This window comes from Halichoerus grypus, chromosome 4 (genome assembly GCF_964656455.1).
Source record: "Halichoerus grypus chromosome 4, mHalGry1.hap1.1, whole genome shotgun sequence".
Classification (NCBI taxonomy): domain Eukaryota; kingdom Metazoa; phylum Chordata; class Mammalia; order Carnivora; family Phocidae; genus Halichoerus; species Halichoerus grypus.
This window is the reverse complement of record NC_135715.1, coordinates 193,937,160-193,950,690: the sequence shown is the minus strand read 5'-3', so window position 1 is coordinate 193,950,690 and position 13,531 is coordinate 193,937,160. Positions and strand designations below refer to the sequence as shown.

The following is a 13,531-nucleotide window of genomic DNA, read 5'->3' as shown; positions in this document are numbered from 1 at the left end:
GTCAAAGAGACTGACAAATAATATCTAGAATCCGTGTGAACCTTAGGCTTGGTTATCATCACAGTGGCTGGACCTTGAACAGATCACTTGAAAGCTGCTCATGTGAGTGGAGATCTTCATGTTGTCTTCTCCATGTAATCCTATGTTTCACCCCAAAACAGATACTTCCAGAATTGCTGAAGAGGCAGTTTAATTATTCTTTGAGCTAATACTATAGTGGTTTGGTCCAAATACTATGTATCACCCGTGAGACCTTAGGCAGATGCTACCTGAAGTATTCAAAAATACTAATCCACTTAAATTGATTTATTTTCAAGAAAGGAAGTAACCAGTAGATGATGATGATGATGGTGATTATGATGGTAATGATGGTGACGATAATAGTGATGATGATGGTGATGATGTTGATAATGAGATGATGGTGGTGATGGTGATGATAGTGATGATGATGATGATGATGGTGATGATAATTTGCTGGTGATGATAATGGTAATGATGGTTGTCATGGTGATAGTTATGATGAAAATGGTGATGAGGGTGGTGATGGTGATGATGGTGATGATGATGATGATGGTGATGATAATTTTCTGGTGATGAAAATGGTGATGATGGTGGTGATTATGATGGTGATGATGATGATGATGGTGGTGGAGATGATGAATGTGATGATGGTAATCATGGTGATGATGATGATGGTGATGACGGTGGTGATGGTGATGATAGTGATGATGATGATGGTGATGATAATATTGACAGTGATGATGATTGTGAGGATGGTGATGATGTTGATAATGAGATGATGGTGGTGATGGTGATGATGATTGTGAGGATGGTGATGATGATGATGATGGTGTTGATTGTTATGATGATAATGGTAATGATGGTGGTTGTGATGTGTTTTAGTATTGTGAGCATGATGAGGGGAAGTGGGAGGGGTTACTAAGGAACCAGGAAAATCTGTGGTCTGTGTAGTTTATTTGGGAGTAGGAGACAGGAGGGGCAGAGGTTACCAGGGCATGCAGTCACCCTGCACACACAGACTTCCTTGCACACTCGACACCAAACACTTGTCCAAGGAGCCAAAATGCAAGCATTGTTGGTATGCAGACGGAGCAGTGTGTTGGGTTTCTGTGGAGTGTTGGAAAGCTTGGACAATAGATTTGATAATTAGTTTAAATGTACAGTAGAGTCGATGGGAAAGTCAGAGAAACCCACAGAAGCTGGTAGTAAGGGGTGACTGTGCATCCAAACACAAAAGTGAACACTGGAGACTGTATTTGTCAGGGTCCCTGCAGCTGTTCTAACCAGCTGTGTGCACGTGGGGAGTGGGTGCAAAGCTTGGGCTTGTTCCACGGTAGGTAGTATGGGAGACCCTCCGCCTGCATGGCTCCATGGGGGGTTTGAGTCAGGCCCTGCTAGTCTGTGGGGGAACCTACACTCCACATCTGCCAGCCACCACCCCAGGACCCCTGCCATGTGCTGTAATACATGTCTCAGGACAGTCCCCAGATCTGAGAAACACGTGGGAAAGTTTACCAGAAACTGAGGAACATGAGGGTTTAGGTTGATGATTCTTAACTCATGCTGAGAAATGAAAAACAATAAACAAATAAATGAAAACAAAATAAAATTTAAAAAATGACCATCTAAGTTCTAAGTTAAAGAGAAAGCTCCAAAATTTTCTGCAAAAGCAAGCAACAATTATAACCTGCAAAAATAACCTGGAGAGGAAAAGTCAGACATCTTATCAGAAGATGGGCCAAAAAGATCATTGTGTGCTTTAAAATTTTGAGGAATAATGACTTTGGAATGGGAATTATTTATACAACAAAACTATCAACAAATATGAGATCACAACACAAGCAAGCTGAGATTCAAGAACGTAGAATTATAACCATCCTTAGGTGCTCTCTGAACAACAACAACAGAAGACTTTTGCAGGCACTCTTGGGAAAGACAAGAAAAAGGAAAACTAAGGAAAATTGAGAAATAAGAGGCAACTTTGCAGGAAAAATACATAGCGAAATGAAATCTTATGTTTAGATCTATATTTAAAATTAAAAGTAACTTCTTGTAATGTCCAGCAAAAAAATAAATCTTGACTAAGACAGGATTATTACGTGTGGGTTTCCTCCAGGGTGAGGCACAAAGGAATTTCAGCAGAGGGGAGAAGTGAGCAGGGCTTACAGGCCCAGGTTGGGGACACGGAAGAGCAGGCCTGGCCCAAAGGGGCATCACTGGAGAATGTTCCTGAGGATGCCTGCCCTCGGGAGGGGTCCCTGTGGCTCAAGCTGGCGCAGGGATCTGGGTGCAGGAGAGAAGCAGAACCAAAGTGTGGTTAGCACATGGGTTGTTGTGATTGATCGGTGGGGACAAGCATTCAGCTATCAATCACCAAGAAGGACTTTGGAGGGTCTGTGTCCTAGATTAAAAAGGGGGCAGCATGGGTCTCATCTTACTGCTCTTTGTAGCCAGTAGTTCTCAGAACACAATGGGTAGAGGCTTCTGTTTTCCAGGGTCACGGGCCATGGGCTGGGGCAAAGCTCAGCATTGTCTGCCACCTCAGCTAAAAAATACCAGATGGCACCAGACCCTAAGAGGCAGAGAGAGTGTGGCTTAAAAAATGGGGCCAAGGATGTCAGATGTTGAGCAAATGACCAGCACATACAGGCATACCTTATTTAATTGCACGTTGCTTTATTGCACTTTGTGTATATATATTTTTTTACAAGTGGAAGGTTAAGCCTTCAGGAAGGTGGAGAAGCACCTGCAGGTGTGGTGGAAACAGCGGAACTGGAACCGGAAGTGGAGCCTGAAGACGGGACTGAACTGCAATCTGGTGATTGTGCAGTCGGAGTATACTCCAAACTTGAACAGACGAGGAGTTGCTTCACGTGGGCAAGCAAAGAAAGTGGTTTCTTGCAATGGAAACTATTCCTCGTGAAGATGCTGTGAAGATTGTTGAAGTGACAAGGATTTAGAACATCACATAAATGTAGTTGATAAAGCAGCATACGTCCGAGAGGATGGGCTCCAGTTTTGAAAGAGATTCTCCTGTGGGTGAAATGCCATCAAACAGCATGTCCTGCTGCAGAAAAATTGTCCGTGAAAGAGTCAGTCGATGCGGAAAACTTGGTTGTCGTCTTGTTTTAGGAACCTGCCACAGCCCCCCAGTCTTCAGTAGCCACCAACATCGGGGCAAGAATGCCACCAGCAAAAAGATCACCGCTCACAAAGAGGTCAGATGATGGCTAGCATTTTTTAACAATGAAGTATTTTTAAATTGAGGTTTGCACATTGTCTCGGAACTGTGCTCCTAGTGGAATGTATAACTTGGGGTGTTTTTAATGTTGCAGTTGAAATCAGAGATGGATTATTTCTCTTTGGAAAGAAAATCCATATTCACTGTATTATGTTTTTACTGGTTATATTACAAATTGAATAGCTTTTATCCATTGTTATTTAAAGTATTGATGTTAAAACAATGGCAATTTTTTTTTATATTTCGTGAGTTTCTGGATGAGATCACTGAATATCAGCACTTGGGGCTTTTCTCCCCAGAGTATGCTTTCGTTTGAAATGTGTATTTGCTGGTGGGATCTGAGCTACAGGACACACACAGGCTGGTTCCAGGAATGTCTACACAGCTGGAGGGACCACTGATAAGATTGGTAAGATTATTGTTGCAGTGCCAGAAAAAAAAAAGAAAAAAAAAAAAAAAACAGCTTGATCAGCCAGGTACCTGGCAATGTCTTAGCAAAGATGCCTTCATGTTCAGCAACAAAAGAGCCCATCTTATCAGTTGAATACATTATTTCTTGGTTCAAAAATGATTATAGCTAAGAGAAAACGTGCGCGTGTGTGAAGCTACCTACGTCAGATGGTGAGGATATGCACTTTCTCTCTGCCCACTCCCAACACTGCATCTCATGGCTCACAGCCCTGCAGCCGACTTCATCGTCCTCCACTATTTTAGAGCATGATGAGCACGTCTTCTGCCCAACAAAAGTGATTTCTGGAGGTTATTAGTAGCATTACATGGTGTTAGCAATAATTCTTATCATTAAAATTTTGTGAAGGTTTCAAATTGTCAGCTATTTTGCATAGTCCTTCAAATGGAGTAAAACATTAAATTTTATCAGGCATCATGAATTTGTTTTTCTTATTTTTTTTAGTGTAAGTTCCATAAGCATACAATAGCTGTATCTTCTGAGAAAGATCTGAATGTTCCTGTAAATGAATTTAATTTTGGTAGCCCAAATATTTCCTAAAATCTATGGATATAAGTTCAGATTTATACAGGAAAGTATTGTAGGAATCTACACACCGTGAATCCCGTTGGTTTCTGAGTAAAAGCAGTATTTCAACTTCTCATTGCCACCTGGGAAGGTCCAAAAGAAAACTGCCGCAAGTGGCCTCTTCAGGTAAATTCTCACCTGTATCTATTCGCTCATGAAAACAATATGAAACACGTTAAGTAGGGGCTTGTTTAGTGTCCATGGGTTCATTGAACAAGAAGTGACACCATTTATTCAAAGTGATCTAATATCCCTGGGCTCTCCAAACACACACCCCTTTTAAATGATCTCATTTTCTGAATTTGTAATGGGAATGGTGCGTAGTTTTGAATAAATTTAATAATTAAGTGAAATGATTATGTTGCAGAGGCTACTTCAGTGTTTGCCTAATATTTGCATGTTTGAGTACGTAAGCTCACAGAACTTGTAGTGAAAAGACACTAAAAACAGAACCGAACATGGGCGCCTGGGTGGCTCAGTCGTTAAGCGTCTGCCTTCGGCTCGGGTCGTGATCTCAGGGTCCTGGGATCGAGCCTCACATCGGGCTCCCTGCTCGGCGGGAAGCCTGCTTCTCCCTCTCCTACTCCCCCTGCTTGTGTTCCCTCTCTCGCTGTGTCTCTCTCTGTCAAGGAAATAAATAAAATCTTTAAAAAAAAAAAAAAAAAAAAAACAGAACCGAACAGCATTACACAGCATTCTGAAAGTGTTTGGTCACAGTATTCCTTCACTCTTCCAGATTACTGAGGGACCCTGCAAGTGTTTGCCTTTGGGGTTATATCTATCAGTATTCACCAAAGTAGCCATTAAAACTAGGAATGTCTTAAAATATTAATTTTTTTTTCTCTTTTTTTTTTTTTTTTTTTTTAAAGATTTTATTTATTTATTTGAGAGAGAGAGAATGAGAGACAGAGAGCATGAGAGGGAGGAGGGTCAGAGGGAGAAGCAGACTCCCCGCTGAGCAGGGAGCCCGATGCGGGACTCAATTCAGGGACTCCAGGATCATGACCTGAGCCGAAGGCAGTCGCCCAACCAACTGAGCCACCCAGGCGTCCCTTAAAATATTAATTTTTTAAGTCATTTAAAAATAACAACAGTGAATCCATTGCAGGTTAACAGAAATATTTTTTTACGTGTGTGTGTGTACGTGTGGAGTCAATGTGTGAGGACATGTGTGAGCATGGATGCATGTATGAGTGGTGTGCATGCACAGCTAGCACGGAGGTGTTTATTTGTGGTGTGAACATGGATGTAGTGCAGGTGTGACTGAGCACGTATGTAGCATGTGCATGTGTTTGTGGTGTGAGCAGGTGTGACGGTGAGCAGGCAGGTAGCGTGTGCGTGTGTTTGTGGTGTGAGCAGGTGTGACAGTGAGCAGGCAGGTAGCGTGTGCGTGTGTTTGTGGTGTGAGCAGGTGTGACGGGGGGCATGCAGATAGCTGGGTGTTTGACACATCTTCTCTGACACGGCTGAGGCGGCCCTGCCCCACCTGAGGGTCTCCCTCCCTCCCAGCCTCAGCTGCTGCGGCGGCTCCTGCTTTGTCTCGCGGTCCGGGTCCAGCCAGCCCTGGCTGTCATCCTCACACCTGTTGTGTGGCGTGGCCACAACCACCCCCTCAGGCAGTCACACGTGCTGACCGGTGGTGGCTGCCCGGCCTGGTCTGCACGGAACGCTGGGTCCTCAGGGCCACTCCAGACCCGGTCCCACTTTGAGAAGGATTCAAACCCCCTTTCTGTTCAGAAACCGCTGGTCTAGCTGTTTCTATTTCTAATGTTTTTACTGCATGAAGTTGTGCAAATTTGGAAAATTATGACTTCACTCGATTTGTGAATATCTTCCATAAAACGTCGCTTCTGGAATTCTTTCTGGAGCTGTGCACGTGTCCTGCCTTCCTTCCCGTAAGCAGAAGAGAGAGACTCTCCGAACACAGTACGTGTGGGGGGCCCTCCTGTCACTGGCAGCCCCTCCCTGCTGCACCTGCTAGGCCGCAGGAGAGTAAATCCCACCTGGGAAAAGAGCTGCTTTCCCGGAGCTGTGGGTCATGCCAGAGGGAAGCCAGGGAGACAGAGTGGCCTAGATGTGTGCGCAGTAGGGGATTTGCAGCTGCGCACACACGCTCCCAGCACTGAACAGGGTGGGAATTAAGCCAGGGCTCCCGCATCCAGGCTCGGGAGGATGGTCCTGGGTGTGACCTGCAGACAGGGATGTGCCTGCACACATTCTCTCTGAGTGCCGACGCGCGCGTGGCCCTCGGACGTCCTGGGGCCTGTGACCCTGTCCCTGGAGGTCACGGATGCCCCCTCCTTAGCACGCAGAGAGGAGCACGTGAGGAGGGGGGCCAGCACGCCCCCCACACCCCCTTCCCACTCTGTTCTGTGCAGCTGTGGGGCACCTGCTTCCTCCAGGTGACAGGCCAAAAGAAGCAGCAAGCTCCAGAACGTGCCCTGGACGTGTGTGGCTGTGAAGAACAACCCGCAAGGTCAGGTCGTCTCTGCTTTCTCAGCAAAGCTATAAATAAATCAGCTTCCCCTTTTCATAAATGAGCCCACAGAGTCGCTGCCAGAGAACAGAGGAAGCAGGGGGTTTTTCCCTTGAAAGGTGTCTGTATATTTGTGTCACCGGTTTTCTTACAGCACAAAACCTTGTACCAGTCATCAGGAGGCCGTGCTAATTGACAAGTGACATTAGTGCTCGATACCTGTAGTTCTATTGTGTTACTTCCAGTTTGAATACATACTTGAATAGTATTCACAGAAGTACCCAGATACATTTGCAGGACTTTATGTATTTTGTCTCTGTGACTAAGGCACCCCCTCCACGCTCACGGTAGCTGGCGGGTCAGGGCTACCGAGACCGGCGCGGGTCAAGAGCACACCTGCGGGTCCGAGACCCCTGCCTTGCTTGGTCCGCAGCGGCCCTCCTGGGGCTGAGGCCGCGTTTCCCAGATGTAACTGGGCTCAGGTCAACCGTCTATCACGGCTGGTATGAGCCAGATGTAAGCAAACCTTCCCACTGATTTGCTGTAAGAAGAGCAACCTGTTCTTTGTTCATTAAGCAAACGTACGTGGCGCCGCGTGGCTCTCCATTCTGGTGCACATTTTCAATCACTTCATCTTTTTTCTCTAAAATGCCCATTTAAGATGTCTTCACACATCTGCCCGCTGACATCTGGTTATTAATAATAGGAGCCCAGAGCCCTTTGGAGTAACTGTCTCCTTCACGAGAGTCCGTGGGAGCCACACACGGTCCCTCTTTGCTTCCAGCCGTTCCCCAGACAACGTGCGCCCCTCGCCACGGCCAGCCACGGAGCCCACCAGTGGTGCTGGCTGATTTTGCTCAGCATTATGCCCCAGATTCATCTACGCCATTTGTATGGAGGAATTTTTTAAATTTCCGTGTGGTTTCCTCTGTTGATCTGCTCTAAGGCGGCTGGGCATGCGGGGCTGTTTCCATTTTGGCGCACTCTGAGTAACATCATCGTGGACTCTCTCGTGGCCTTGTGTGGGCCCGAGGTGCCTTCTGCTCTTAGACGGGCGGGAAATTGGCTCCAGGGGCACAGCCGGGCGGGTTCCAGAGTGGCCGCTCCGGGTCACGTCCCCCTGATCCTGTTCCCTTTGGATTGGGGTCTGGGTGTAGTAGGGTCTAATGTTCCGTTAGTGTCTCAGGGTTTTTTACCTGTTTCACTTGTTTATGGCTCTTTCAGAGTCAGGCAAATCTGCCACATTTTATTCCCACAAACTGCGTGGTGGGGTTCTTTCGATGCACAAATCCCTGAGGAGGGCAAGGAGGAAGGTCTGTCTTACAGTAAAATGCTCGTGTTTTTGCATGCATCCTTGATTTATGTCTATGTGTGGTTTTCATGCCTTAACTTCTGTTCCACACACACCGTGCAGACCCTACACACAGACATTTCATCACCACATGAACGTTTGACCGTCTGTGGAAGCACCGCTTTTGCTTTAATTTCATTGAGAAATTCAGAAAACATCCACCTTTTAATTTTATGTGGTATTCTTTCTTAAGTTAAATTTTATCTTTATGGACTCTGAGAAAAGTATACCTAGTTTTGAAAAGATACAATTTTCTATTTTTTACAACAAAGCCCAAGTAATATTTTAAGAACATCAACTGGACATTCTGAGCTTGTAGTCTCTCTCCCAGGTTGACGGAGACCTGAATGACTCTCTGCGGTGTAAGTTCACGGTGTGCCGCATATGGGCCGACCTCACGTACGGTGAAGGACGAGGGACCGCACGAGGGTTGGTTACCATCACCATCTCATTCAGATTCAGAAATTGGAGTCTTCAATTTTACTGATCTTACAGCCCATAGTTCTTTATTTGAGTTATTTGCTAAAGCTTTTCGGTATCTGGCCTGATCCCAGCGCCTCCTCCTCCCTCAGGGGAGCCGTGGTTGGTACAGGGAATGACTCCAGATGTGGGTGCGTGTGTGAGCCCCTCTGACACACACGTACTCGTGCACGACTAAGTGCACCAGCTGCGGACGCCGACTTCGGTCCATTGAGAAGGTGCGCAGAGCCCGCCCTGCTGACTGGCCACAAGGTGCATGTTGACCCCAGAGGACCGTCCCTGCCTCTTGTCTGCCCGGGAACTCGAGGGCCCCACTCCCCCTCCTCCACCGGATTCTCCCTGAGTGGGATGCCGAGCATGACAGGGTGGGCGCGGCCTCACCCCGCAGGGGCCACAGGCCCTGGTCAGCCCCTGAGCAGGGGGCCGTCGGGGACTCCGGCCTCGGTGGGGAAGGTCAGGAGCGGGGACCGGCTCTGAAAGCACAAGGGCTGGACCACGCAGGCTGGGAAGCTCTGGGACGAGGGCTGTGGGCAGAGCTTCACGCTGTATTCTTTGCAGGAGTTGGTATCTGCCTATTAAAGAGGTGTCTCCATATGTCTTCTCTCCTTTCATCTTAAGCTATGTGCGTATAAAACTTGACCGTTGGGTGATTTTTAAGTCCATTTCAACAATCACCTTGCAGCTCTGCTAAAATCACAGGATAGCACACGTTCATATGTAACATGACTGGTTCTGAGTGGAAGCTTGTCTACAGGAAAGTGAAGGCACTGCTTCTGGGCTGTGTAAGGGTATTTCTTGCAACAGACATTCACCTTTCACAGGTGACAGCTGACGTTTGGGTGTAGGAAGAGAGGAGGGACCACAGGTACTTGCTCCATCTCATTTCCCACGTTAGGGACACTTGCAGAATGTCCTCCAAACGCGCCCAGGCAGACGGGTCCATGGCGGGGGGGCCGTTTCCAGTCTGGGATGACTGAGCGTCCAGGCTCTCAAACCACCCTTACGTTGTTAGAACATCTACCTGTGTGTGTCTCTTGGCAATCAACTGGTCTCTGCAGAAGGCACAGAATCGAATAACCCACAGTCCCCATACCCAAGGGGATAAGGTGTGTACTCCCGACTCTATTTCACATTCTGAAAGCTGCTTATTTTTCTCATTACTCTGGAAGATTCAGGTATCAAACCTCACTCCATCCCTTTAACTCCCCATCACTGCCCTTCTGATGTGGGGATTAGGGACATTTATGAACCAACAGAGTGAGAATTGGCATCTTTCAAAATGCAGAATCCTCCTCTGCGTAACAGGTAGGGCTCAACAAAAGAAGCAGAACCAGTACAAAAATGTCTGTGAAGGGTTCTATTACAAGGACGCAGTTCATAAGATTTAGGCACCGGTCCAATGGTCCAGAGAATGGGGCCCCACGGAGCCTCAGCGTTGGTCTCTGCGGGCAGACGGGGGCACGCGGGCATGTGCTTCCCCAGGTCCTGCCCACTGGGAGGACGTCCTGCCCCCTCCGTCCCACAGGGACGACCCAGAGAGAAGCCGCGTGCCATGGCTGCCCATGTCCAGGAGGGGCCTGCGTGTCCTGCAGAGCCGTCTGCACCCCGGGGCCCCGGACTTCCTCTCTTCTGTCAGCAGACTACAGGAGCTCCTTGCAAAGCCGCAGGCTGGGAGAGAAGGAGTGGCGGGCATGGGGACACGGGCACTCCTCTGGGGAACCCACAGGTGCCTTTGGGCTGCGTGAGCCCATCTCCTGGGCACGACCTCCACGTGGCGATGGAGCGTGGCTGTGGACACCCAGCCCCACGGCCTGCTGGGTCAGGGAGCAGCCACGGGGCCACGGTCAGCCCGCTAGCGGCCAACTTGATGCATCCAGAAGCCGATTACGCTGTTTGTGGACATGGCCTAGCTTCCCTCCTACGTACGCCATGTGTAACATCCATCAACAAAAATTGAAAATTTTCTCCAGGGAACCTTGAATATCTTTCGAGAAAGATTCTCTTATGTTTTTGTCGTCATTATAAATGACTCTTTTAAAGTAGCTTCACCATTCTGGCGCATAGAAATGTGATTACTACCAGGGTGCAGCTCACAGGCCCAGCCCCCTTGTGGTCCGGCTGCTTCTAGGGACTTGCCTGCCTTGTTAGTTTGGCACTTTCCCGGTACCTGCGAGCCTCTAAAGCCCTGTGCTCCCTGGGCCTTCCCGCCAAGTGCGCCCCATGGGAGCCGCTAACCTTCCCCGTTTAGACTGGTGTTTGCTCTTGGGTTTGCCACGTTTAGGCCACTGACCATCCAAGGCTGCAAAGCGTGCTAACCTGAGTGGGTGTTTTCCCCGACAGATGGCTGTGACCAGCCGCTGGCGTCCACACTGCCTGCCTCCTCCTTCAGCGGCTCCTCCGAGCTGTCCAGCAGCCACAGCCCCGGGTTTGCGAGACTGAACCGCAGAGACGGTAAGTCAGCTGGCTGCCTCTCGTTGATCCACAGCGGCCGGCTCACGGACTTTGAACAATTCCTGCATTTCTTTTGATAAAGTATTGTGAGTGGATTATCTGTGGCACAGAAAGTAAAACTCCAAGCAAGTATTGGGTGTGTAGGCATGTTCCCAAGTGAGATTTTGCACGTAAAGAACACCAAGGCTGGTCTCTCTCCACGTGCGTGTTGGGGCCACGGAGCGAGCCACGCCGGAAACAGCTGTGAACTGGAATGTCGCACACAATCATGCCAACATTCCAGTCACGAGAATATGTACATACCTTTAAATATACCAAGCTACTTATCTAGGAGAATATTTTTTCTTTCACAAATACTTACTTCTAGGAGTCTGTTAACCCTGCTGTTTAATTACTAGTCTTCAAGTTGGACAAAGAAATTGGAAGGTGTATTAGTTTCCTATTGCCGCTATAACAGATTCCATAAAGACTTAGTGGCTTAAAACCACACGGATGTATTATGTTATGGTTTTGAAGGTCCAAGGTCTGGGACGGGTCTCACAGGCTGAAATCTAAGTGCTGGCGAGGCCTGTTCCTTCTGGAGGCGCCGGGAGCCTTTCCTGGGCGGCCGCGTCGAGAGCCCGCTCTCCTGGCTCGGCTCCTCCCTCCATCTCCAGCACCGCGGGGTCTCCCTGGTTCTGACTCCTCTGCCTCCCCCTTCCCACCTAATACCCTGTGATTACACTGACCTCTCAAATTCAGCCAATTAGCAGCCTTAGCTCCTTCCTGCCGTGTGAGGCCACCAGACCCATTCCAGGGGCTGAAAAGTGGGCCATCCTCCTCCTTACAACAGAGGCTAGAAAAGCAGTCTCAGGTACTTGCCAATTAAAACTAAAGACGGTCATTCCGTTTCTTCCCTTGACGTCTCTGGAGGAGGAGTGGGGAATGTAATGCTACCCCCCAGCTCGTCAGGGTCGTTCTGCTTACCCCTTTGAACCCTCGGTTCTGGGGTGTCGCCGTGCGCGGGTTGCAAAGAAGAGCAGGAAACCCTGTCGTCTTCAGCAGCTCTGCACAAAGCTTACGGTCACTGGAGGGTTTCGCCGCGATCCTTGCCACAAAATGGGAGGGCGGGCGGCCTGCACGCAAATTCCAGGGAAGTGGGTTGGGCTCCAGTCCCCCAGAAAACCCCTGCAGAAATGAGAGCCTATTCCTCAGCCCGCCTTCTAAAATCACTCCCTCTGCTCTTTCTAACTTCTTGTTGTCCTGAGCACTGAGGCTCAACATCTGACAACATTTAGTACAGTGAACATTCACAACATAAAAAATTATGGCAATTCATATAGGATTTCATAGGTATTTGAGATTTTCATTAGAGATAGATGGACAGATGGATACTCCCACCAAAGTGCTCATTACAAAATAGATGTGTAGACGTGTTGACACTGATGATTTTCTATTTCATTTTGTTTGCTGTTGAAGGGGCAGAATTAGGTGAGGAAGTGGTTTGGGTTCAAGGAAAGCAGGCTTCCCCAGCCTCTGTTCTGGAAAACAAGTTCAGATGCATTCGAAAGAAAACCTCAGGCCAGAAAGGTGTGGCTTAGGCCAAGCCACCAAACTGGGCCGGATAACCCCCTGACCACAGTTTCAACCTCCCCCAGATGCAGTCTTAACGGTCAGGCCCTCTGCCCTTCCCTCAAAGGGAGGCAAGCCAGAAAGAACGGTCCTTCTCCTTTGCTGATAATTTCCCTGCCTCACCTCCTTCCTGTAAAACGTCCATTTTGTGCAGCTCCTTGGGACTCCCCTCTGCTTGCTAAACAGGGTGGTTCATGAATCTTGTAAGGAACCCAATTGGATCTTCAAATTTACTGGGTTAACTTTGGGGTTTTACAGATGAGAGCCGTGTCAGTGCTGGTTACTGATCGTACGGATAAGCGTGGCTGGTAGTGAAACCACAGTGGCCCCCTGCTTCCCAGCACAGACAGCCTCTGTTGACCACAGGCCAGGAAACCCAGCTCCCCTCGGCCACCCTCTGGTGACACCCTGGGTTTCTGCAAGTCCCCCTCCCAGGGCCTGCCTGCCCTCGTGTTTGTCCTGCTCATCCATCTCTGGCGTGCGTGGACCCCTGGGCTGGACCCCCAGCTGGCCTTCCTTCCCAGGCCCTTGAACAAGGGCTCCCATGGGGCCCTGGGAGCCCAGGCTGTGTGCTGCCACCCCTCCCCAGCTCCACGGCCCGGGCCCGGGCCCCTAGCCTCCCAAACACAGGGTCACAGCAGCCCCCCAGAACCAGCGTCCTTCCAAGGTGCACTCGAATGAGCGGTCCGTGCATGCTTAATCTCTCAGCCTTTTCCTTTCTCCAAATGATATTTATCTGAGCTCCATTACGTCTGAGTGTCAAACATCTCTGCACGCAGATTATCATTATCTTGAAACACAAAGACAGGATTAGATTCCTTTGCAGGCTCTTCTCCAGGATGAGCTGGATTCACCCAAAACTGT

At 48.7% G+C, this 13,531-nt stretch overlaps 1 protein-coding gene across 1 annotated transcript in view; it reads left to right on the top strand.

The window, feature by feature from the left end:
- Positions 1-13,531, top strand: part of LOC118529503 (contactin-associated protein-like 4) — a 144,486-nt gene that overhangs the window by 17,836 nt on the left and 113,119 nt on the right. The window contains exon 2 of the mRNA XM_078070040.1: positions 10,946-11,056. Within this exon, the coding sequence (XP_077926166.1) occupies positions 10,946-11,056 (111 nt within the window). The remainder of the gene's footprint in view (positions 1-10,945; positions 11,057-13,531) is intronic.